Source organism: Mustelus asterias, chromosome 27 (assembly GCF_964213995.1).
Source record: "Mustelus asterias chromosome 27, sMusAst1.hap1.1, whole genome shotgun sequence".
Taxonomy (NCBI): Eukaryota; Metazoa; Chordata; class Chondrichthyes; order Carcharhiniformes; family Triakidae; genus Mustelus; species Mustelus asterias.
The window spans coordinates 17,503,813-17,530,354 of NC_135827.1; the positions used below are offsets into that span (position 1 = coordinate 17,503,813).

At 47.3% G+C, this 26,542-nt stretch overlaps 1 protein-coding gene across 1 annotated transcript in view; it reads left to right on the forward strand.

Moving 5' to 3' along the window:
* igsf9bb (immunoglobulin superfamily, member 9Bb) overlaps nucleotides 1-26,542 on the forward strand; it is a 683,212-nt gene that overhangs the window by 489,071 nt on the left and 167,599 nt on the right. The window contains exon 7 of the mRNA XM_078198934.1: nucleotides 15,087-15,228. Coding sequence (XP_078055060.1) covers nucleotides 15,087-15,228 — 142 coding nt within the window. The remainder of the gene's footprint in view (nucleotides 1-15,086; nucleotides 15,229-26,542) is intronic.

Sequence of the window (26,542 nt, forward strand, 5' to 3'; positions counted from 1 at the left end):
GTGGCTAAGAGATATCGAGCATGCATCTCGTTTGGCGGTTTAATGTAGCGCTTCTTAAGAAGCTCGAGGGCCCCTTTGTAGTCGGTGGCCCCACGGATCGCTAAATATACAGTGTCGCTTACCCTCGCGTGGAGGACCCGGAGTCTGTCGCCGTCTGTGGTGACCGCTGCGGAGGCTTCGAGGTAATCCTGAAAACATTTCAACCAGTGGTCGAAGGTGTTCGAGGCGCCCGCCGCATGTGGGTCCAGCGTAAGCCGTTCGGGTTTAAGCATTTGCTCCATGCTCTCTGTGTCGTTTTCTTTTTTTTTTCAACGACGAGAGTTCAATTAGTAGTCAATAAAATTGATGCACGATATAACTCACGAGGCTAGAGATGCTCGAGGAAATAAAGGCTTTTATTGACTACTACAATAGAGCTACCATATATAATACACAATCCCAGACTAAAGGGTCCCAGACAGAGCAGTGACCTTTATACCTCTCCCAGGAGGCGGAGCCCGACTGGGATGTACCATAAGAACTATATTACAGGTAGAACAGCCCAACCCTAACCCCAACAGTAACATGTAGAACAGCCCAACCCTAACCCCAACAGTAACATATATACAGACTCATAGTACTGGCCAGACCCTGGCTCAGCACTACCTGGTGGGAACCAACGATGGTTCACCACAGTGCATTATCACTGGTTCACATTCACTCAGTTTGCAATTAATGATTTAAAAAATAGTGATAACCTGATTTTCTTTTGCATTTGGGTTTTGTTCTTTAATTGTTGACTGACGATCTTGGTTTGCAATGATGGTGTACAGTCGATTTTCATTTGCTTGCTCCTGAATAATTGGTACAGGGCAGAGAAAAAAAAGGAATGCAGATGTAGTAAGTCATGCCTCTATTGTTCCCCACTAATGTTTCAAGGACTTCCGACAGGATAGAGCAGGGACAGTATCCATGGCGTGCTCTGGCACAGCATAGCCACTCTAATGAGGCTGGAGATGACATTCCAGCTTACTGTTCCATCCTGTGCTGGATCTGCACACCCGTGCAGGGGCAGCTGTCAGGGTACGGCACCATGGAGGGTCTGCAGGGCTCCGGGGCAGTGGACTGTTCTGTTGGAGGCAATGACAGGATTTTCCTTTTCCTGGAGCACATTATGTTGTATTTATTGAGCATCCACTATTTGTCTGTGGAGGGAATTCTCCCTAAATTGGTTCAATCCTGATTAATTCATGGGATTCGGAAATTTTCCTGAGGCGTCAGTGATGCAGTCCCACCGTTCTGTGTGTGTTTCTATGGAAACCGTCATTTATTGGCTCTAATTGTTGTGTGTAGGAACAGGAATAACAATGGTCTATTCAGCCACTCAACTGTACGTACCACCATTCAATCAGATGATGGCTGATCTCGGCCTAGTTGGACGTTTTAGAGATTTTCTTGTTTGTCTTTGAATGTCAGGAAGTGATGTTGTGATATATTCCCTGAGGAGATTATACTGGTGGTCTAGAAGGGAGAAAATGGTAGCAGAATAGTAATGCCACCGGACTAGCAATTCAGAGGTAATACTCTGGGGAAATGAGTTCAAATCTCACCATTGCAGCTGGTGGAATTTAAATTCAATGAATACATCTCGAATATAAAAATCTGGCCTCAATAATGGTGACTGTCATTGATTGTTGTAAAAAATCTATCAGGTTCACTACCACCCTTTGGCCATCTGCTGTCCTTACTCAATCCAGCCTACATGTGACTCCAGACCCACAGCGACATGGTTGACTCATAACTGGTCTCTGAAATAGCCTAGCAAGTCACTCACATCAAAGACCATGAAGCTTAGACAACAAATGTGGTCTCACCACTGACGCCCACATCCTGTTAAGGAATAAAGAAAGAAGAAGTCACCTTAGGTGTAGGGATGCCTGCGGGAGCAGAACTCGAATTAAATGGGAAAAGAATAAAAGGACGAAACTTATGATCTCAATGTATCACATTGAGCTTTCCTCATATTGTACATTAGATGGAGAATGTGACTTTGCTTCCATAATCAACCTTGTGACACATCACTGATCTGTACTGTCCCTTGGTGAGAGGTCTGATAGAGACCAGGCATTCCCAGAAGGAACGGACATCAGAGAGCGATAGGTAACCATTGGCTAATGAGTATCCTTAGTAGAGAGCCAAGAGCAAGCCTCCAGGCCAGCTTCATAGTGCAGTCAGTCAGAGCAGAAAGAAAAACGCTGAACCAAATAATGGAAGAACTTATAATTACCTGCAGGTAAAGTAGAGATGATGGTGAGAGCCCGTCAGCTATACTGGGACTCTGCAATTTGACAAGGCCAAGAATCAATGAATTTGTTATTTGTTCTCTGGGGAAATTGGAACCCATCCACCTGGAGAATCCCAACTTTAATGTTCTTATCTCTCAAGGAAATAGATGACCTGCCGATATTGTTCTGGGCAGGGCACTTCAGTAAATTGAAACCTGCAATTGATGCGATTAACAGTCGCAATGTTCCCTCACCAGAATGAGGAGCCATTAGCCTTGCTCCTATAATCGAAGATTTGTTTCACGACTAAAGTTCCGAGAGAATCTTGTCAGTATGTTGCTGAGCTCACGACTCCTGCAGATGACCTCTCCAGTCCTGCGTTCTCGTTCCTCCTGTTAGACTGAGGTTCAGTACTAAAATCCACATCACAGTGCAATAGTGCACTGCACTCTCCCCAGCAGGACCTCACTCTGAAACTAGCCCAGGCAAGCTTCTGTTCTTAACATCGAAACATAGAAAATGGGAGCAGGAGTAGACCATTTGACCCTTCGAGCCTGCACCATTCGATATGATCATGGCTGATCCTCTATCTCAACGCCAGCACTCTCCCCATACCCCTTGACACCCTATAGAGTCAGAAATCCATTTCCTTCTTAAATATATTCAGTAACTTGGCCTCCACATCCTTCTGTGGTAGAGAATTCCACAGGTTCACCACCCTCTGGGTAAAGAGCTTTCTCTTCATCTCAGTCCTAAATGGCCGACCCCATGCACTGAGACTGTGACCCCCCTTGCCAGAGGAAACAGTATCCCTGCACCCAGTCTGTCCAGCCCTGTCAGAATGTTATACGTTTCAATTAGATCCCCTCTCATTCTTCTAAATTCCAGTGAATTCAGGCGTAGTCAATCCAGTCTCTTCTCATACACCAATCCTACCATCTCAAGAATCAGTCTGGTGAACCTTCGCTGTACTCCCTCAATGGCAAGTGTGACCTTTCTTAGATAACGAGACCAAAAATGCACACAATATCTAGATGTGGTCTCACTAAGGCCTCCCTACAGCTGCAGTAAGACATCCTTGCATCTCTAGTCAAGGCCTCTTGCAGTGAAAGCCAACCTACCATTTGCCTTCCTAACTGCTTACTGTATCTGCATGCTTGCTTCCAGTGACTGGTGTACTTGGACACCCAGATCTTTTTGTACGTCAACATTTCCCAGTCTATCACCATTTAAATAATACTCTGCCATTCTGTTTCTCCATCTGAAGTGAATAACTTCACATCTATCTACATTATACTGCCCACTCACTCAGCTTGTCTAAATCACTTGAAGCCTTGGAGGAGAATATCCTCTTCTCCACTCCCATTCCCACCAAGTTTCATGTCATCAGCAAACTTGGAAATATTGGGTGGAATTCTCCCAAAAAGTTCTAAGTGTCGAATTTGTGGGAAAACTGGAGTAAATCACGTTGGTTTTTCCAGTGGGAGTTCACACTAGAATCTCCCACACTTTGTGCACTGCAGAGGCCACCAGTGTGATTATCATTACATTTCAGGGGGCAGTGCCAAGGTGCCCCCTAGGCATGGGCACTTTGCCCCGTGGGCAGTGCCAGGGGGCACAGGCTGGTATTGCCAGGGTGCCCATGCCCAGGGAGCACCACCCCCCACTGCCTGATCCATTGGGGGGGCCCCGATTGCCCCCCTTCACTCCAGCGGGGTCAGGCCGCTAGTTCCTCGAAAGTGGGGAGCTAGTCTGAATTCCGCTGGAGTGAAATACTTCTGGCGGGGTGGGAGATGCTAGTGGGCCCAGAGAATTCAGTCCCAGGCCCACTAATCACATTGAAATAACATTTATATCAGATATAAAGTACTTACCTGGTGTTCCCGCCGGTTTCCAGCGTGAATCAGACGGTGCCGGAAATCCGGCGCTGGGAGAGGCACGCGCGGTGGGAACGCATGCGCGAATCCCACACGTGCCCAGAAGCGAGATTCTCCCACCACGCTGCACTAGAAAATTAGCGTGGCGGAGTGGGAGAATCGCTCCCATTGCATTTGGTTCCCACATCCAAATCATTGATGTATATTGTGAATAGTTGGGGCCCTGCAGGACTTCACTAGTCATCGCCTGCCACTTCAAAAAAGACACATTTATTCTATTCTGTTTCTTGTCTGCCAACCAATTCTGAATCCATGCCAATATGTGCCCCCCAAGCTCATACACTTTAATTTTGCACACTAACCTCTAATATGGAACTTTATCAAAAGCTTCTTCATGCACCAAGAGTTTGAGTAAAATGATAGTTGTAACTTGGCTCCTGATGTGTGCATTCATCCATAGAAAAATAAAAATTCTGATTTTGGTATAAATTTGTTTTAAAACAGCATGATGATAAGGTTGGGGAACTGGATGTCAGACAGCTCAGATATAATGGAATTATGATATGATGCTGGGTCAAAGAAGATTAAATCTGCTATTGACTAACTGGCTGGTATTCCCCACCACTCCAGATTATACTGTAACCATTATTATTTACCTGACAATCTTTTCCAGCCCATATTAGTGAAAATGCTGTCCAATCCAATATTCATTTGAAAGTGAAAGATTTTAGACCCTTAAGAGTATTGATAGGCAAAGGGATCTGGGTGTACAGATACACAAGTCACTGAAAGTGGCAATGCAGGTGGAGAAGGTAGTCAAGAAGGCATACGGCATGCTTGCCTTCATTAGCTGGGGCATTGAGTTTAAAAATTGGCAAGTCACGTTGCAGCTTTATCGAAGCTTAGTTAGGCCGCACTTGGAATATAGTGTTCATTTTTGGTCGCCACATTACCAGAAGGATGTGGAGGCTTTAGGGAGGGTACAGAAAAGATTTACCAGGATGTTGCCTAGTGTGGAGGGCATTAGCTATGAGGAGAGGTTGGAGAAACGTGGTTTGTTCCCACTAGAACGACGGAGGTTGAGGGGCTACCTGATAGAAATCGACAAGATTATGAGAGGCATGGACGGAGTGGATAGTCAGAAACTTTTTCCCAGGGTGGAAGGGTCAATTACTAGGGGGCACAGGTTTAAGGTGCGAGGGGCAAGGTTTAAAGGAGATATACGAGGAAGATTTTTTACACAGAGGGTGGAGGCTGCCTGGAACTCATTCCCGGGGGAGGTAGTGGAAGCGGATACGGTAGTGACTTTTAAGGGGCGTCTTGACAAATGCATGAATAGGATGGGAATAGAGGGATATAGTCTCCGGAAAGGTAGGAGGTTTTAGTTAAGTCAGGCAGCATGGTCGGTGCAGGCTTGGAGGGCCGAAGAGCCTGTTCCTGTGCTGTAATTTTCTTTGTTCTTTGTTCTTTGTTTTGTCCTAGACTCCACTTTCTTGCTAATTGATAAGTTTGAGAAACTGGTTTTAGAGACATGAATATGATACATGAATACAATAGTAGTAAACAAGCAGGCTGTACATGCCTATGTACTTACAAACAGACAATTCATTGAGTGAGTTTGACTACCAGTGTCTTCAGTCTATCGTTGCCTATATTGCATTAGGATGCACTGGTTTTTATATGTTATGTCACCTGATAGATCATAGTGTCCCTATGGTGCAGAAGGAGGCCATTTGGCCCATTACGTCTGCACCAACTTCAAGACAGAGCATGTTACCCTGCCCTATCCCCGTAACCCCACGCATTTATCCCGCTAATCCCCTAACTGACACGTCTTGGGACACTAAGGGGCAATTTAGCATGACCAATCCGCCTAACCAGCATATCTTTGGAGAGTGGGATGAAACCCACACAGGCACGGAGAGGACATGGAAACTCCACCTACACAGACACGGGGAGGACATGGAAACTCCACACAGGCAGTCACCCAAGGCCGGAACTGAACCTGAGTCCCTGGCGCTGTGAGGCAACAGTGCTAACCACAGTGCCACCGTGCTGCTCAGGTCCCTGACTGCCTGTTTCAAGGAGTTCTTGTTTACCGTATTTACCATTCTTATTTACCGTATTTTTCAGTGGAGAAGTAGATTTGATTAGATTTCCGATTTTTCTGAACTCCATTCATATATAAAATTAGCTGAATCGTATGTAACCCACGGCATGCAACTCGTTGTGTCAACACACACTCTTCCAATTTCTGTTCAATATTAGTCATCTGGCTTTCAATCCATGGTTTGTTTTTTTGGGTCTTCTTGGTTGGACGCAACACATCCTTCACCCTGTGCCAGTCCTGAACATTTTTCTCACTGACTTTGTATTTATGGTGAGCAGTCACAATCTCGCCATTTTCTTCTACATATTTCATGACTTCCATCTTGAACACCGCCTACAGGATTGACGTGAATTTACTGGAAGCAAGATGATATGAAGCATGGGATCTGCTTGGATTTATTCATAATGGGCCCAATTTTACCATTGCGGGTGCGAAAACTTGGTAAAATCGGGCATGAGATGATTAGCACGATCTGCGCCCGCGTTCGCGCAGATGCCCACTTTACCAAGGCCCCAAAATGGCCGCATTCGAACCACGCACAAAACGGGCGCAGCGGCGATTTAAATGCATTTGCCCATCCAGACTCGGCGTGAAACAGATATGCTCAGCAAAGATTTATTTTGGGCACTCCAGCTTCTGAAGAGGTAAGTTCAGAACTTCTAGCGGCTCTCTGACTCAGATCAGTGGTGGTGGAGTGGGGGGAGGGAGGTGGGCCAGATCATTCTCTGGTGAGGGGGGAGGAGGAGGAAGGCCCGATCATTCTCCGGTGGGGGGAGGGGGGAGGCCCAAACGTTCTCTGGTGAAGGGGGGGGAGGCTGATTGTTTTCTGGTTTGGCGGGGGGGGGGGGCGGGGGGGGTGGGAGGCCCCATCATTCTCTGGTGGGAGGGCAGGAGGCCCGATCGTTCTCTGGTGGTGGGGGGAGAGGCTTGATCGTTCTTTCGTGGGGGAGGGAGGCCCGATCATTCTCTGGTGTGGGGGAGGCCCGATCATTTTCTGGTGTGGGGAGGCCCGATCATTTTCTGGAGGGGGGTAGGCCTGATCATTCTCTAGTACGGGGGGGGGAGGCCTGATCATTCTCTGGTGGGGGGGGGGTGGCCTGATCATTCTCTGGTGGTGTGGGGGAGGCCGATCATTCCCTGGTGGGGGGGAAGCCGATCATTCCCTGGTGGGGGAGGAGGCCCGATCAATATCTGGTGGGGGGTGGGGTGGGGAGGCCTGATCATTCTCTGGTTTGGGGGGAGGAGTGAAGAGGGAGGCCTGATCATTCTGTGGTGGGGGGGGGGGGGGTTTGGAAGGAGGCCTGGTCGCTCTGGTGGGGGGGGGGGGGGGTGGGAGGAGGGAGGCGGGGTCAGATGTATCTGTGGTTGTGGGGGGGGGGTGCGGGGAGAGGCCCGATTGCTCTCTTGTTGGTGGGGGGGGGAGGTGCGGGGGGGCAGGGGCAGAGGGGACCGCTGCTACTCTGCGGGTGATCGGTGGGGGGAAAGGGGGGACCGCTGCCACTCTGCAGGCGATTGGTGGGGGTGAAGTGGGGCAGAGGGTCGCGATTGGTCTGGGCAGTGGGGGGGGGGGTGGGGGAGGCGTGGATAATGGGGACAGTTATGTTGGGGGGTGGGGGTGATGTCTGTGGGGGCCATCGTTTCCTGGGCCGCTTTATCTGCTTTTTGGGGCCATGGGAGCGATGTGACAGAGGAGCGTTTTTCAAATTTATTCACTGCGCGTGCGCAGTTCAAAACTCCGATCGGAACTGCAACGTTTCAGGTGTGATAAGCCCCGCCTACAGCGCGATTCAGATATGCGATTTTCTTTTCAGGCTGAGTGTGTATAGGGGCGCCCGAGAGCTGCTTTCCAAGTCGGATCTGAATTGCGCCCAGATTCAGCACTTAGAATCAAAATGGTAAAATTGGGCCCAATGTGTCAGTGTCGGCATCTAAAACCCACTTAAACAATAGATAAGTCGAAGCAGCTTATAAGAGGTCTGATCTGCTGGAGAAAAGATTCTCACCTTATACACCAAAAAATACGGTATATTTCTCAAGGTTGCCTGATGTGCTGAGTTCATTCCATTTCACTCCTTTCCATTATCCTTAAACTTTCTTACCTTCAGTAAATCATGTTAGCTCAGTAAAATCATACTTTGACAGCTTTACCTAGTTCCTTTTTATTATCCATTCGTAATTCAATTTGCATTCTGGCTAAGCATAAACTGCTACATCTGCCAAGATTTCTATTTTGCATTTTATCTCCCTCCTACCTGACTGAACTGCACAAGGATATGTCCTCCTGTATCAGCAGGATTCCGCTATGTTGTTCGTGCCAAGGTGTACGCATTCATTCTGGATAATTTTATCTACCCAGAATTTTATCTACCCAAGGATGGCACGGTGACACAGTGGTTAGCAATGCTGCCTCACAGCACCAGGGACTCGAGTTCAATTCCAGCCTTGGGTGACTGTGTGGAGTTTGCACGCTCTCCAGGTAGTTCTGGTTTCTTCCCACACTCCAAAGATGTGCAGATTAGGTTGATTGCCTTGTAAAGTTGCCCCTTAGTGTTCGGGGGATTATCAGGGTAAATACACGGGGTTACAGAGATAGGGCCTGGGTGGGATTGTTGTGGGCCAAAGACTCCTTTAGTGCTGTAGGGATCCTATGATTCTATTATGCCAATCTATCACTATCCCCAAAACCTACAAATGAGAACAGAAAGCTTCATCAGAATTTAAGCTTCTGGTTCTTAAACCCCTCTACACTCTGCAGTAATATTATATATTTTATGGAGTTATATATATATTTGGATAACTCCTATTCACTGTTTCTTTTCCAACATTGGATGGTAAATGTTATTTGTGTACATTTTTTAACTGACTAGTTAATGTAGTGTACCAACTGTGTACACGCAGCATTACAAACAACTCATTCTGTGACCTCACACCACTTCACACTACACTTAAAAATCTGCCGTGCAATATTTTAATTGCCAGACTTTTGGGTTCAGAGTTTCCAGTTAGTGGCCCATGCTCACTGTGTGATATGTAAAGCGATCACCAGCAGTGGATGGTTACTATAGTCATAGAATATTGCGTGTATAAGATTTCAAGTAAGTATTAATGAGTGTGAAGATAATGTTATAAAGGAATATTTATCGCAATCTCAAATTACAGACAAAGGAGCAACCTTACCGGCCGTTCACCCTACACTCCCGCTGCAGCGAGGTCGGAGAATTTGGCGGCCAGCCAAATCTCCGTTCACTGCCTGCCGGCATGAACGGTGGTAAGATTCCAGCTATAGAACTAGTTAAACAAGAACAGAATATTTCAGCATACTGACATTTTGTTTTTGCCAAGGTCTATTGGGTAGAATTCTTCTCTTTCTCCGCGGTGTGTTTTGCGGTGGTGGGAGGTGGCACGCTGCTCGCCTGTGGTGGGACCCTATGGTGCCACTGTTGTCAACAGGGTTTCTCAGCGAACGCACCTCTTGCCACTGGGGAACCTGTGGCGGGGGTGCACCATCGGCAGGGCTATAAGATCCCACTGGCATAAAGGCCAGCAAAAAGTTTGGCGATTAAATTGTGTGTGCGTTTGTGTGTGGCTGGAAGAGTTTAAGTGAGTGAGCAAGGAAAAAAAAACTTTTATTTATACACCACGTTCCATGAAGTTAGTATGTCCAAAGTGCTTTACAACCAATTAAGTATTTTTCAAAAAGGTCACTGTTATAATGTAGGAAACGCATTGAACCATGTGATAATGAGGAGATAATCTGTTTCCATCATGCTCGAGAGGCATAAATATTGACCACGACACCAGAGGTATATCCACTGTTCTGGATTGAAATAACGCCACAGGATTGTTTAAACCTGCCTGAGAGTGCAGACAGAGGGAGGAATGCTCCCAAAAAAGTGTTTTCCATAGTGGGTAAACCGGTGGGTTTGCTTCCGGGAGGGTCGGTGCGATTCAGTTTGCAATTCAATCATACTTAGAAATGTTGTTGAAATCTGGGGAGATTCTCACTGAATTTTCCCACAATTTTTGGATTGTGGACCAAAAGACGGCGGCAAGATCGGCTCCTCAGAGATTGTGGCACCCTTTTGAAAGGGCGCCCCGATCGCCAGATAATCCCACAACAACCCCCTCCCCCTGACTCATTGGCGAAATCCACACCCACCCTCCACTCATTGATACTAGCAACTCCCCTCCACAAATGAGCGACACCGTGCTTTGGGTTGTCAAAGCCATGCAGCCTTCATGCTCCCCCACGCCCCCCCCCCCCCCCCCCACCATTCCCCAGGCCCTCACTTTGGCACTGCCAACCTGGCACCCTGGCAGTGCCTACATGGCAGTGACACCCTGGCAGAGAATCACAAAGGGGGTTCTCCCCTGCACTGAATGTGCCAAGGCCACCCCCCCATGATTCTCCGGCCCCAGCACAATCTTCACATGAATGTGTGAGGCCAGAGGATCACCCTCAACGCCTTGCTTTAAAATCTCATCTGGAAGATGCTCCTCCAACAATGCAACAGTCCTTCGCTTGTGTATTGGGAACGTCAGCCTGAACTTTGCTATATCTATGGAGTGGGACTTGAATCACCAACTGAGTGTGCTGCCACTGAGCTAACATCATAGAGTCTTCAATATAAAGCGTCCCTTACACCATCTACACACAGGTCCACAATCCACAATGAAATTTCCCTGATCGAATGTCTTGATGGGGAAACGGGTCAATCGAATAGTCTGAAGTTGTTCGAAAACTGCCCCCTCTTGAAGAATAGGTGAATTTGCATTCTGCTGACTAAATAGTTCTTGAAAAGTAACACAGAGAACATTGTTCCACAATTGTTCACCATTTACATTGACAACCTGGAGGAAGAAACAGAATGTAATGTTTCCAAATTTGCCAATGATACGAAGACAAGTGGAAGGGCATGTTGTGATGAGGATATTATGATTCCACAACGGGATATAGACAGATTGGTGACTGGGCAAAAACCTGGCTAATGGCATTTAATGTAGGTCATGGACTTTGGTAGGAAGAATCAAAAGGCAAATTATCATCTAAATGGAGAGTGACTGCAGGTAAGTAGAGTACAGAGGGATCGAAATGTTCTAGTGCATGAAACACAAAAAGCTAGCAGGCAGGTCCAACAAGTAGTTAAGAAGGCAATTGGCATCTTAGCCTTTATTGCAAAGGGATTGGAGTTTAAAAATAGGGAGGTTTTGTTGCAATTGTATAGCGTGTTGGTGAGGCTTCACCTGGAATACTGCAAACAGTTTTGATCTCCTTACCTTGAAAAGGACGCAGTAACATTGGAGGCAGCCAAAGGAGATTCACCAAGCTAATTCCTGGAATGAGATGGATGTCCTATCAAAAGAGACTAAATAGTCTGGGTCTATCTTCCTTGGAGTTTAGAAGAATGAGGGGTGACCTTATTCAAATATATAAGATCCTGAGTGGGCTTGACAGGGGAGATGGTGAGATGTTTTCACTAGTGGGAGAGTCCCGAACAAGGGGACATAGCTACAAGATAAAGAGCCGGTCATTTAAATCTGAGGTGTGTAGAAATTCCTCCTCGCAGAGTAGTGGTGAATCTCTGGAATTCTCTGCCCCAAAGGGTAGGGAAGGCAGAATCATTAGAAGTATTTAAAGTGGATGTGGATAAATATTTGATAGAGCGAGGAATGGTGGGCTATGGGGAAATGGAGGCTATGGGGAAATGAAGGGCTATGGGGGTTGATGCCAACATAGATCAGCCATGATCGTACTGAATGGCGGGGCAGGCTTGAAGGGCCTGGTGGCCGACTCCTGATTCTATCTCTTGTGTTCTTGTGTGTTGTGTTCTCCATAATGTGCATCTGGGGGCTGGAGCTCAGCTCTCCCACCACCAACACACAGTAATGTAAAAACATCCACACTACAATTTTCAGAGGTAGCAGTAGAAGAATAAGTCTAGTCTGCCTATTAAGTCACTTGAACCTACGACCTTCCGATTCAGAGGTGAACGTGCCATCACTGAGCCAAGGCAGTAAGGACCAAAGCAAGCCTGCAATAAGAGAAAAGTGGGGCGGTGGGGGGACACTGAGGCAGCAATCTTCCCAAACAAATTCTAAGTGGCAAATGAGCGTGAAAACAGGACCCGGTTTTTTTGGCAAGAGAAAAATTTAAATATTGTGCACTTAGAAAAAATGTATGATTCTAACCAGTAAGAGGAGTGGACGGGATCTATTCGCGCCAGGATCACCCCTCTTGCGATCTTACCAGCTCGCCACGCTGATCAACTGGTGTGACGAGCAGGTAAGATCGCCCCCCTCTCCCCCCCCGCCGCCACCGCCCCCCCCCCCCCCCCACAAGTTCATAGTTCACCAGACAGTGCCATGTATGACAATGTGACAGACTTGGTGACCAATCAAACCTGACAACAAACGCTCCATGTTGCTGGTGTGATTTGATTTGATTTGATTTATTATTGTCACATGTATTGGGACACAGTGAAAAGCATTGTTTCTTGCGTGCTATACAGATAAAGCATACCGTTCATTGAGAAGGAAAGGAGTGCAGAATGTAGTGTTACAGTCATAGCTAGGGTGTAAAGAAAGGTCAACTTAATATAAGGTAGGTCCATTCAAAAGTCTGACGGCAGCAGGGAAGAAGCTGTTCTCGAGTCGGTTGGTACGTGACCTCAGACTTTTGTATCTCCTTCCCGATGGAAGAAGGTGGAAGAGAGAATGTCGGGGGTGCGTGGGGTCCTTGATTATGCCGGCTGGTGTGGGAGAGGACGGTGAGGAATCCTCACGGGTTTAAGTGGAGGCTTTCACAAAGTGGTCTACATTTTCCTGCTGAAAGGTTGCCGATTCATATTGTTGCCTAATGGAACTGTCAGTTCTTATCTGTGGGCAGTATGTCAATAAATAGAACATGTTGTCACACGTTTGTGTCAGAAGATCACATTATCCTCATTGAATATGTTGCTACAGCTCCTGGATGCACTCAGTGTGATAACTGTTGTTGGAGAGCACAATTATGACAAGTCAGGAGCTTGTTTGTTACTTAATGAGCAAAGGATTTACCCTTAACAGGGTGAGTAGGAGGGATGAATCAGCAACCGTTTGTGCTAGTGGGACCTGGAGTGGAATTGATTTGTAAGGGTTTGTGAAAACACACACACACACACGCTCGCATGCGATGCACGCACAGACACATACAAACACGCACACACACACAAATACACACACACATACAACACGCACACACACACTTAACACGCGCACACACACTCACATGCACGCACACTCACGCACAGACACACATACACACACAGACACACACAGACCCACACACATGCGCACATGCACACACACTCTCAGACATACACACACGCATGTGCGCACATGCACACACACTCTCAGGCATACACACACAGACATACACACGCACACATGTACACACATACATACACATACACACGCATACATACACAAACATACATACACACATATGCACATACACACCACACACACACACACACACGCGCGCATATAATCTCCCATAATCTCCTCCATGGCACCTGACCCGGTTCTCCACCACCTGCCACCCCCTTCCTCCTCATCCCCCACTCCTCCCAACATGATCTTTTGAGCTATTCAACCCGTTTCCACTGACCAACCCAAAATGTCTCCCTTCTGTCCATTCCACAGCTGGTCTACCCCACCAGACAGACAGCCAGGCCCTCAGTGTGGTTGGCAAAGATGGGATATAGATTCCAAAGGTGGCATAGGTCCTGCCAACTTGTTCTACCACACTTCCTGATCACTGAATTGCCCCTCCCCATCGCTGTACCTTCCTCCCTGCCCCATAAATATCAGGGACAACATGTCACTCGGCATGGGGTGGTATGGTGGCCCAGTGGTTAGCATTGCTGCCTCACAACTCCAGGGACCTGGGCTCGATTCCTGGCTTGGGTCACTGTCTATGTGGAGTTTGCACCTTCTCCCCGTGTCTGCGTGGGTTTCCTCCAGAGGTTCCAGTTTCTTCCCACAGTCCAAAGATGTGCAGAATAGGTGCATTGGCTATGCTAAATTGCCCCTTAGTGTCTCAGGATGTGTACATTAGGGGGATTAGCAGGGTAAATATGTGTGGTTATGGGGATAAGGCCTGGGGAGGATTGTTGTCGGTGCAGGCTTGATGGGCCAAATGGTCTCCTTCTGCACAGTAAGGATTCTATGTGATGAAACTGATGTCTGGCCCCTCCATGAATAGGCAATCATAAATCCCTCTCTGGAATGGTTTTGTCTTTAAGGGCATGTTTTCTCTGCACGCAGCTTGAATGGAGTAAAGTTTCTAACCAAAGCAAGCGGGTTCCTTTTCAGACATGTCACGTCATTTTCAGTGCAGCCTGTGATAACGAGGAGGATGAAACCATTTGAGGGAGAAGTTTAACTTCCTGACCATCTGATGGATTTTGCTGTATCTTTTGAACGGATGCCATGTTGTGATTTGTCGCATTCTCTGGTGAAAAAACAAGTGGTTGGAAAGCAGTGACTCCCCATGTATCAGCGCTGAGATCAATCCGTAATCATCCAAAGGGCAAGTTAAGGGCAGGTCGCTTTATTTCTGTGTAAATTAAACTTCCGCTCACAGGAGCTATATATTACCCGGCACAAAGGTATCACAATGGTCTGGGCTTACAGAATGTAGAACTACCAGTTAAAATCCTGACAATTATGGCTTCATTGTTTGCAATTATCTTCTTGTCCCACTTGTTGGCTGGATCCACTTTTTCTCATCCTAGCTTCCGTGCAATTATCTCCATAATAATTAACCAACTTGATCTTTCTGTTGTCTCCTAGGGCCGCCCTTCATCATCTCACCGCCTGAAAATATCACAGTGAACATATCGCAAGATGCCCTCTTCACTTGCCAAGCAGAAGCATATCCTGGCAACTTGACGTACACCTGGTTCTGGGAGGAAGAGAATGTCTTCTTCAAGAAGTAAAGTCTTGTTTTTTCTTTTGCACTGATTGGCATTTCTGTTCCCACCAGGTGACTTTCTTGTACAGCTCTTAATGTATTGGCAAAAATATTGTAAATGCTCTTTTTCCCTCACTTTGTTTTTAGTAAGCTATTTTTCCTTCATTTGTGAGGCATGTATATTTTATTTCCTTGGAATTTCTTTTCCTCTCCAGAAGATGCTAACCCCCTTCCTTGGCACCCAGGTTACTCGGTGCTGGCCACCCACAGTAGATCAGTCAATTGGGCTTCCATTGTGAGGAGGTGTCCACAGGCTTTTCACCATGTGAGGCATCACAAGCAAACCTGCTCCTTCCCCCATACAATTTGCACGTACGTCCACATTGCAGCAGGGGTCACTAGCGAGCAGTCAGGCTTGGGAACTCATGATTGATTTTGCAGCGTTGAGACATCGAGGGGAATTTTCCCAGGAATCATAGCGGACGGAACACGGACCATGCAAAAATCTGTTGACCTTGGGCGGGATTTTCCGGTCTTGGGGGTGAGCGCGGCCGTAAAATCCCGACCATTGTGTTTTTACTCATAGAATCCCTACAGTGCAGAAGGAGCCATTTGGCCCATCAAGCCTGCCCCGACCACAATCCCACCCAGGCCCTATCACCTTAACCCCACTCGTTCCTCCCTCACTGGGTTAATTGGCCGTGCTAAATTTCCCCTTACTGTCAGGGGGACTAGCAGGGAAAATAAGGGGGGGTTAAGGGGATAGGGCCTGGGTGGGATTGTGGTTGATGCAGGGTCAATGTGCAAACTCCACATAGACAGTGGCACAAAGCTGGAATTGAACCCGGGTCCCTGGCGCTGTGAGACAGCAGTGCTAACCACTGTGCCACCGTGCCGTCTGCAAAGCTGTTCATTAATACGGCACCGATTTTAATGTACGTATAATGTATGATGGTTTGGTTGAGAGTGCACCCAGTAATAGAAGCCATAAATCCCCCACTGATTTGTTCTCACATTATGTTGAACGGCACTGCTGCCTTGAAACAGGTGGCAACACACTTGTGAGAATGGATGTAGGCTTTTTAATTTCCCTTGCACAAAGTTAAAGCTTCCTGAACATGAGGCCACGTTCCCTAAAGTAAAGTTAAAGTTTATTTATTAGTCATAAGTAGGCTTACATTAACACTGTAATGAAGTTACTGTGAAAATCCCCTAGTCGTCACACTCCGGTGCCTGTTTGGTATACTGAGGGAGAATTTAGCATGGCCAATACACCTAACTCGCACATCTTTGGGCGGAAACTGGAGCATCCGGAGGAAACCCACGCAGACACGGGGAGAACGTACAGATTCCACACAGGCAGTGACCCAAGCCAGGAATCGAACCCAGGTTCCTGGCGCTGTGAGGCAGCGGTGCTAACCACTGTGCCGTCCCCTCTACGTGCAATAAAAATCATAAACCTGTACTCTGTGAATAGGTTCGTATTTTTATCACAGACAAAGTGAGCAGATGGAGTTTGAAACTGAGCTTGACGTGTGCAGGTGCACATGGCCTCTTCATGGCGTTGCAAATGAACAAACTTTATTCCAGCTCAGGAATAAATGAATCCATTAGGCTTTCACCAGGGATTTCTGCCTCCGTACTCGTCCATTCGCTCCTTGAGTGAGGCATCACTGGCTGTCAAGTACAGAAGTGAAAAACCCGGCTCTTAGGGCCAGTGGCTGGTCCTGAACCACAGAATAAAATTTGTTCTGTGTTCAGACCTCAAACTTCAACAAGTCTCTGCACACCGTCACCACCCACGGTAGCTGCAAGATTTGCATATATTAGTGTACATATTCTCGACTATAATACGACTTCCTGATCATAAACCATTGGGAACCTTTGCATAAAGTCGCAGTAATTATTTCTGCAATTGTTATGTTTCTTGTGCTGATCATCATGGACAAGGGGTGCGAGCACAAATGGTGTCTGTGGTAGCCCCTTTAAGGGACAATCCTCTGTCGGCCACGTGACCAGACCACAGCCAATGGAGCACGAGTGCATGGACTTAGGTTAATCAGTAGGGAGGGCGTACGTTCCCAGGTTGGAGAGCTTCAGTTGGAGTCAGGGTGTTGTTAGGTGTAGAGGATTTCAGGAACTCCTGTGTAAATATCAGGAGGTGGTCCAGAGGGAATTTGGTCAAATAAAAGGGAGTAAAGCTAAAATTTACTTGAACCCCAAGGTTACGCCTTGGTTCTTCTGAGCTTGTCCAATACCATACATATTACATCAGAAAGTAGACTGAAAAGGCTGGAAGACTTGGGCGCCATTAAGCCTGTGCAGTTTTCAGAATGGGCCCATTGTCCCCATCCTGAAACTGGACCGTACCATGAGGAACTGACGGTGAACAGAGGAGTTCAGCTGGGTTATTACCCCATTCCCAGGATCTATGCTGAGTTAGCAGGAATCCTCAAATACACTCAGATGCACCTAAGTCATGCTTATCAACAACTGGATAACTGGATTTCAGAGGGACCTGGGTGTGCAAGTCCACAGATCTTTGAAGGTGACGTCACAGGTGGAGAAGGTGGTGAAGAAGGCATATGGCATTCTTGCCTTTATAGGACGGCGCATAGAGTATAAAAGTTGGGGTCTGATGTTGCAGATGTATAGAACGTTGGTTCGGCCGCATTTGGAATACTGCGTCCAGTTCTGGTCGCCACACTACCAGAAGGACGTGGAGGCTTTGGAGAGAGTACAGAGGAGGTTTACCAGGATGTTGCCTGGTATGGAGGGGCTTGGTTATGAGGAGAGATTGGGGAAACTGGGGTTGTTCTCCTTGGAAAGACGGAGGATGAGGGGAGACTTAATAGAGGTGTATAAAATTATGAAAGACATGGATAGGGTGAACGGTGGGAAGCTTTTCCCCGGGTCGGTGGTGACGTTCACGAGGGGTCATAGGTTCAAGGTGAAGGGGGGGAGGTTTAACACAGATATCAGAAGGACATATTTCACACAGAGGGTCGTGGGGGCCTGGAATGTGTTGCCGGGCAAGGTGGTGGAGGCGGACACACTGGGAACGTTTAAGACTTATCTAGACAGCTATATGAACGGAGTGGGAATGGAGGGATACAAAAGAGTGGTCTAGTTTGGACCAGGGAGCGGCGCGGGCTAATTGTTCCTGGTTTCTCGTTTCAAGGCTTCATTCTATGATCATCTTGCTGGTGCCAGTACAGAGCGAGACTGCGGATAGTTGGGAACCTGTCTCGGGGGCAGGGAATTCATATGGTGTTCGTGGAAGTGGAAATGACTAGGGTTGGGAAGCATTTTCCGATCAGGGCCATTGTGATCTCCTGGACTCGTTTCGATCGCCTCAGGGGGTCGGAGAGGAATTTCCCAGATTTTTTTTTTTCCCATATTGGCCCTGGGGTTTTTCACTCTGGGTTTTCGCCTCTCCCTGGAGATCACATGGTCTGGAATGGGGGGGTGGGGGTGAGTTAATAGGTTGTAATGAACAAAGCATCATAGCTGTGAGGGACAGCTCGGTGGATAGGATATTGGTATGTAGATAGGCTGGAAAATTGGGCGGGGATCCTGGATTCAGGATTCAATCCTGGACCGGGGAGCGGCGCGGGCTTGGAGGGCCGAAGGGCCTGTTCCTGTGCTGTATTGTTCTTTGTTCTTTGTTCTTTGGAACTGGGAGAGGACTCCAGAAAGTCGGTTGCAATAAATACCCACAAGGAGTTATATTGGTACATCCAACTCCCATTTGGTGTCTTGTATTTCAGTGGACTATGGAGAACCTGTTACAGGGAATCCGCAAAGGGGTGATATACTTGAAAGATGCCCTAATTACAGGTACGTCTCCTGAGGAACATACCGCAAACCTGGACGAGGTCCTTAAGAGGTTTAAGGAAGCTGGCAGACGGTTGAGACGCGAGAAATGTGTTTTCCAAATTGAGGAGGTTGCATACATTGCGTTCAAAGTGGATTCAAAGGGGTTGCATCCCCTGAAAAATAGGGTGAGAGCTATTAAGGGAGTGCCAGAGCCGAGGAATGTGACAGGACTGAAGTCTTTCCTCAGAATGGTCAATTATTATGGAAGGCTTCTGCTGAATGTGTCAAAAATTCTGGCCCCCCGACACCAGTTTTTAAAAAAGCATCAGCGATGGAAGTGGGGAGACATGCAAGAAGAGGTGTTTGTAAAAGTCAAACAAGCTTCATAGTCGTCATCATTGCCCATGCACTTTGACCCCCGAGGAAGCAATTAGTCGTCACTTGTGATGCTCACCATATGGAGTTGGAGTGGCTCAATCCCATAGACTGGCTGATGGCGTGGAGAGACCAATCGCATTTGCTTCGAGTGTTCATCCGACCGTAAGAATCCTCCAGTAACAAGCAATAATAAGCAAAAAAACAACTTCACAAAGTAAATCCAAATTAAAGGTTGAATGAGGATCCTTCATTATACAACCACTTGGGCCACCGCCCTGGGCCACAAAAGCCTCCCCCAGCCCCCATCCACTTCCTATTTCCACCGGGTCAGCTGACCACCACAGCATTGTAACATTGAGGACTTTGCCAGGCTCTGATAAAAAGTACTCACAAATAGACAAAGAAAGCCTGGCAACCATCTACCCGGTGGAAAAATGTCACCAATATGTCTTTGAATGGCATTTCACTATTGTGTCAGACTATTGTGTAGCACAGTGGTTAGCACTGCTGCTTCACAGCTCCAGGGTCCTGGGTTCGATTCCCGGCTTGGGTCACTATCTGTGTGGAGTTTGCACATTCTCCTCGTGTCTGCGTGGGTTTCCTCCGGGTGCTCCGGTTTCCTCCCACAGTCCAAAGATGTGCGGGTTAGGTTGATTGGCCAGGTTGAAAATTGCCCCTTAGAGTCCTGGGATGTGTAGGTTGGAGGGATTGGCGGGTAAATGTGTGGGGGTAGGGCCTGGGTGGGATTGTGGTCGGTGCAGACTCGATGGGCCGAATGGCCTCCTTCTGCACTGTAGGGTTTCTATGATTCTATGATTCTATGATAAACCATTGTTGGGCCTTTCCCGAGGGCATAGGTCAGTGCCACCTGTTGCCTCGGCCAGGGTGCAGAGATGGGCATAGGCTGGGAACACAGATCTCAAATGCGGATGCATTATCTGCCTTCCCCCATCATAGACTGTACAGTCACCACCCGTTTGCAGGAGATAGTATTGGCACTGCATTTTTTGGAGCCCTGTCTGTCTCAGCAGCCCATCATAGACAGATAGTGACCTGTCGCTGTCGAAGGTCAAGGAAATGGTACTGACAGAGTGCCACTTCGACAAGGCAGAGCAAATGAAGCCGTATTTGCCATGCAGGGACAAGGTAACCTGCAAAGATGGGGTGCTTTTGTAGGGGGGCCTGTGTCATTGTACCACCCACTGGAGCGATGGCCACCTGCTCCAATAGTTAGGTGATACCCATCCTGGTAAGAGCAGAATGAAAGGGTTGAAGGAAGTTATGTCAGGTGGCCTGGCATTGACAGAGACATTGATCAAATAATGGGGCAGTCTGAACCAGCAAACGTTACTGCCACCAGCGAACACGCACCCCTGGGAATGGCTTCATGTAGATTTTGTTGGACTTTGGGACACAGTTTCCTGATCTTAGTAGATTCTCAATCCAAGTGGCTGGACATTCAGCTCATGAGATCTACCACAGCTTCATCTATTATTGATAAATAAAGACAGAAGTTTGCAATCCACGGTCTTCCTGAAGTGTTGGTGTCAGACAATGGAACAGCATTCATGGCTGATGAATTTCAGACTCTTGTCAAGTCTAATGGCATTCATTATGCTAAGTCAGCCCCCCTACCACCTGGCCTCGAATGGGTTGGTGGATTGAGCTGCACAGATGTTCAAGGCTTCCTTGAGCAGGTTCATAGGCTGTTGTCATTGCAATTGGCAAGTTTTTGCTGCCCTACAGCACCGCACCTCACTCCACCACTGAGGTCACACCTGCAGAGTTGCTAATGGGTCAATTCCTGCGTACCTGTTTGGACTTAGTGTTCACAAATTTGTCAGGGAGGTTGGAGGCCAGACAAGCCTCTCAGAAGGAATATTATGACACGCAGAAAGGGGATAGATTGTTTAAGGTGGGTGATCTTGTGTTGGCACGGAACTTCAGTAGCGAACCCGCCTGGGTACCAGGGAGAGTTGTGGAGAAGGTGGCGGACGCACAGGGCCGTCAAGTTAAGAGGCATGTTGACTGAGCAAGTGTGCCCGTATCAAGTCCATATGTACCAGCCTCTGAACAAGACAGTTCCGTGCCCATGGTGGGGTCAAGCAGCCTCTGGTTTCGGTGCGTGAGACAGAAGGAGCCGGCAAAGGCCTAGCTCCAGAGGTGGTTAGCACGTCCACCCCATCAGTGGATCCTGTGTCATCAGCTGCTGAAGAACCCCTGACAGAGTTGCAGCATTCTGCAAGGGTCCGGAAGCTTCTGGACCGGCTGACATTATGAACTGTTTTCCCTGGTGTCCCTTCTATAATATTGCTGTTTCCATACCTATGTATAAACTGTTTTTCTGCTTGTTTTATCATAAGTAGTCCAAGAATTTGGGGGGTGGGGGGGAAGGAGTGTGATAGTGTGGCCCCTTTAAGGGCCATCTGATTGGGCCAGAGCCAATGGAGCACAAGTGCACGAACCTGGGCCAGTTGGGAGGGTGAGCATTCCCGGGGCTGGAGGGTTTCAGGTGAAGTCAGGGTGTTGTTAGGAGTCGACCTATATTAATTATGGTGTTAAACCCCTCGTTGTATATCGTTCTTAGTTGTATCGAGCATCAATAAATCATTTAGTTATTTGCTAATCAAATTGCCTCAAGTTACTACAGTGTCTGTCTCACTGGAAACTGAGGACACAGAAATGGGACAAAACAAGTACCTGGATTGGAAGCTACATGTTACCAGGCATCAAACATGTCTTAAGAACACAAAAGTGTGGAATGGAGGTAAAAGGCCATTTACTCTGCTCAACATATACCCTTCAATGAACCATGCAAAATCAGCTTCTTTATAAGCTCGCAATTGGCCTATATTTCCATAGAATAGAGTCCCTACAGTGCAGGAGGCCATTCAGCCCATCAAGCCTGCACCAAGTCTCTGGCAGAGTATTTTACTCAGGCCCATCACCCCACCCTGTCCCTGTAACCCTACATATTTACCATGGCCAATCCATCTTAACCTACACATCTTTGGACAGTGGGAGGAAACCAGAGCACCCAGAGGAAACCCACACAGACATGGGGAGAACCTGCAAACTCCACACAGACAGTCACCGGAATTGAACCTGGGTCCCTGGCACTGTGAGGCAGGGGTGCTAACCACTGTGCCACCGTGCCACATCTCAAGAGTCAATTACAAAGAACTGCAAACTTCCACCAGATAGTATTCTGATGGTGCGCTATAGCGGTTAGAAGCTTCTGGATGTTTTATCTCATCACCAATGGCTTGGATAAATGCATCAATCACATTTAATTTACAAATTACATTTTCATATCTGTGCAAAAAAGCTAATATATCTCTTTCCAGTTCTATTCACCGATTTTAAATGGGTTTTCCTGTCTTCAGATGATCTGTGCCATTGTTCTCCATCTCACTGGACCATCTAAACAGAAAAATCACATTGTTGCACGAACCATGATATTATTGTTCCGTTCTGAGCCCTGTGGTGATCCGCACTTTATTAATTTGAAGTGAATGTCTCAATTCAGTAACGTTAGCCTCTGAGGAGGCTGGGGTGGGAGTCAAGGTATAATATGAAAAATCCCAATAAACAATGTGATGACCTGTGAATCCATTCTTCAGCATGAGAGACCTTCGATGATATTCCGCTGCCAAGTAATTTGTACATTGTCCAAGGTTGCTTCTGAATCTATTCGCCAACTGCAGAAACATGGACACTCTGCCACCTGGTGGTAGTATTCAGGGATGCATGTACAATGGGGTCTTTTTGTATAGATGCCAACGCTGACAAGGCCGTTTTAAAAATGAGCCTTTGTAATTATAGTGGAAGGCATTTTCAAAACAGCATTAATGGACCAGAGCTATCAGCAAATAACCCCTCAAGATCCCTTTGAATCAAAGCACTAGCATGCAATATTTTTGCGTTTCTGAGCGTGGGATAATTTGACCACAAGATGGGTTTATGCTTCATGTCTTTTCATGCAGCAGTGATTGTTCTGAGATGTTAAGGAAAGGTGAGAGGTACAGAATCATAGAATCGCTTGTGTGCAGAAGGAGGCCATTCGCCCCATCGAGCCTGCACCGACAACAATCCCACCCAGGCCCGATCCCTGTGACCCCACTAATCCCCCTGACACTAAGGGAGTATTTATCATGGCCAAACAACCTAACCCGCACATCTTTGGGCTGTGGGAGGAAACCAGAGCACCCGGAGGAAACCCACGCAGACACGGGGAGAACGTGCAAACTCCGCACAGACAGTGACCCAAGCCAGGAATCGAACCCAGGTCCCTGGCGCTGTGAGGGAGCAGTGCTAACCACTGTGCCAACATGCTGCCCCAAGCAACGTATTTAAACTGTTAAACTGGAATAGAGACACAAGTTTCTTGTATATTTATACCAGTGGACTTAAAATATCCTTCAAATTTTCCTTATCATCGCTTTTACCTGCCTGGTTGCTATTTGTCTCCAGGCGGAATGGTTAACCTCGGGAAAGCTGAATGCAGAGCAGTACCCAGCAGCCAGGCTGCTTGAGTCTGCTGCCATGTGCAAAGATGTGTGGGTTAGGTGGATTGGCCATGCTAAATTGCCCCTTAGTGCCAGGGGGACTAGCTAGGGTAAATGCATGGGGTTATGGGGATAGGGCCTGGGTGGGATGGTGATTGGCACAGACTCGATGGGCCGAATAGCCTCCTTCTGCACTGCAGGATTCTATGGTGTGGTTCATTGCTGAAACCCAGGAGAGGAAGAGTTATGCTTGTGAGCAGGACAAGCTGACAATCAAGACAAAACCGCAATACTGGAAATAGATTTTATTTCAAAAAAGCAATAAACAATGACGACCTGTGAATCCATTCTGCAAAGTAGGTGAAATTTGGCCTGAAAGAGGTAAAATAAAAAGGTAAATTCTTATGGAAGGTTCTGCGTCTGCCTCTCTGCTGTTGGTGAGGTACTCATGTCGGAGATAGAAACAACAGCAAGAAAACGCATTGAAACTGTGTTTGGTTGTGGGCACATGAAACAGGCCTTCATACAGAATGGATGCCATTATACTGTGTACTAGTGCCAGCCTTGCACAGTGTTCTGTGCTCAGTTTGAGGAGGTTGAAATCTCCACTTCTACTTTTCCTGCCATTGGTTTAGAAAACTTTACCAATATTTGGAAATTCATGAGCTTGATTTTCAATCCGGAGTTAGGAGTTTAAGTTTATTTATTAGTGTCACAAGTAGGCTCACATTGACAATGCTCATGTTACTGTGAAAATCTCCTTGTCGCCACACTCCGGTGCCTGTTCGGATACACTGAGGGAGAATTTAGCATGGCCACCTGACCAGCACGTCTTTCAGACTGTGGGAGGAAACCAGGCCACCCGGAGGAAACCCACGCAGACACGGGGAGAATGTGCTGACTCCACACAAACAGTGACCCAAGCTGGGAATCGAACCTGGGTCCCTGGCGCTGTGAGGCAGCAGTGCCAACCACCGTGCCACCGCCAACTGAGACTATATTCTAACATTTAAGAAAAGGAATATTTTCAGGGTGCAGAAATTGCAAAGTCAGCATTTCTTTCCCATTCTTCGTTGCCAAATTTTCAACCGCCTGTGGGGGTGAGTTCAGTAAACCTGTGCTTTCAGAAGGCATCGCTGGTTCCCGATAGCAAGGCACTGGGATTAGATTTTAAAAGGGAAAACGTGATGGATGGAGAGCAACCAACACTCCTCTAATGAGTTAGTTGCAGAGTTTGTTGTAGAGCTCATTAGGACTATGAGGAGCAACAGTTCACAATTTTTAAATGGTCAGTATAGGGACAATGCGGGACCTGGGACCTGTTTCAGAATAGCTGTTGGGAACACAGCAAGGAGACATTAGTGCTAATGGGGTGGCACAATGGCACAATGGTTAGCACTGCCGCCTCACAGCACCAGGGACACAGGTTCAATTGGGTGACTGTTTGTGTGGAGTTTGCACATTCTCCCCGTGTCTACATGGACCTTCCCTGGATGCTCCGGTTTCCTCCCGCAGTCCAAGGATGTGCAGGTTAGGTGGATTGGCCATGTTAAATTGCTCCTTATTGTCCCAAGATGTGTAGGTTAGGGGGGTTAGCCATCGGAAATGCGTGGGGTCATGGGGATAGGGCGGGGGTGCAGGGCTGGGTAAGATGCTCTGTCAGAGAGTTGGTGTGGACTCAATGGGCCAGATGGCCCATTCTGCACTGCTGGGATTCTATGCATGTGAAAAAGGTGTATAGAATGGGAGATGAACTCAGCTGCTCACAGAGTTTCCATCTCTCGACCTGAAAGACGTAAGGAAAAAAGCATTAGTAATCTTGTGGGCAACATGATGTTACTGTCTCCCATGGCCACCTCCAGCCATACCTGCTTGATCCTGCTAACTGGGGCTCTTCCAATTGGAAGGAAGGTTCCGGTTCTCTTGTTCGCCATGGCCTTATTGGGGCCTCAAGGAATCAGAAAGATGGGGACCGCCTGGGAATCAGCTGCCCAAGTCACCTCTGGCCCCCTCCTCACCCCGCTCATCCTCTTCCACATGGAATGCAAGGACATATTCTCCATGATGACAGACGATACAACATCATAGGGAAATTGCAAAGCTGGCACGTGAGCATGGGATGGGCTGGTAAATGAGATCCGCGCAGTTTTTACCTTGGAGATTATGCAGCCTGGCACAGAAGCTGAAATCTATCAGGTGGCCGTAATCTCCATAATTATTTTTGATCAACTTCAAAGATCCCATTGAAAATCAGAAATGACAGCATCTTGAAACCTGAATGCGCCCGAATTGGATGCATCTGCAGTGTCTGTCCAGAGAGCATATTATTATTGCAGGATAATAAATCCCCTAATGAAGAAATTTGTTGATAAACAAGCATTAATTAAATGGTCTTATTTTAAAGTGCTTTCATTCAGAACGATTAGCCACCGACTGAGTAAACTTTCCACAAAACGTCACCTCCGAAATTAAGTTAACCCAACAAATAAAATTGTGCCACGAGTCACTTGCTGCATCAAAAGTATTAATGCTGATGACTTGTTTCTTAGAACGGCAGATGTCGGAGAATGTGCAACACTCACAGGTCTCAGATTATGTCATTAGCTGTGAAAGCAAATAGCATCAGACTC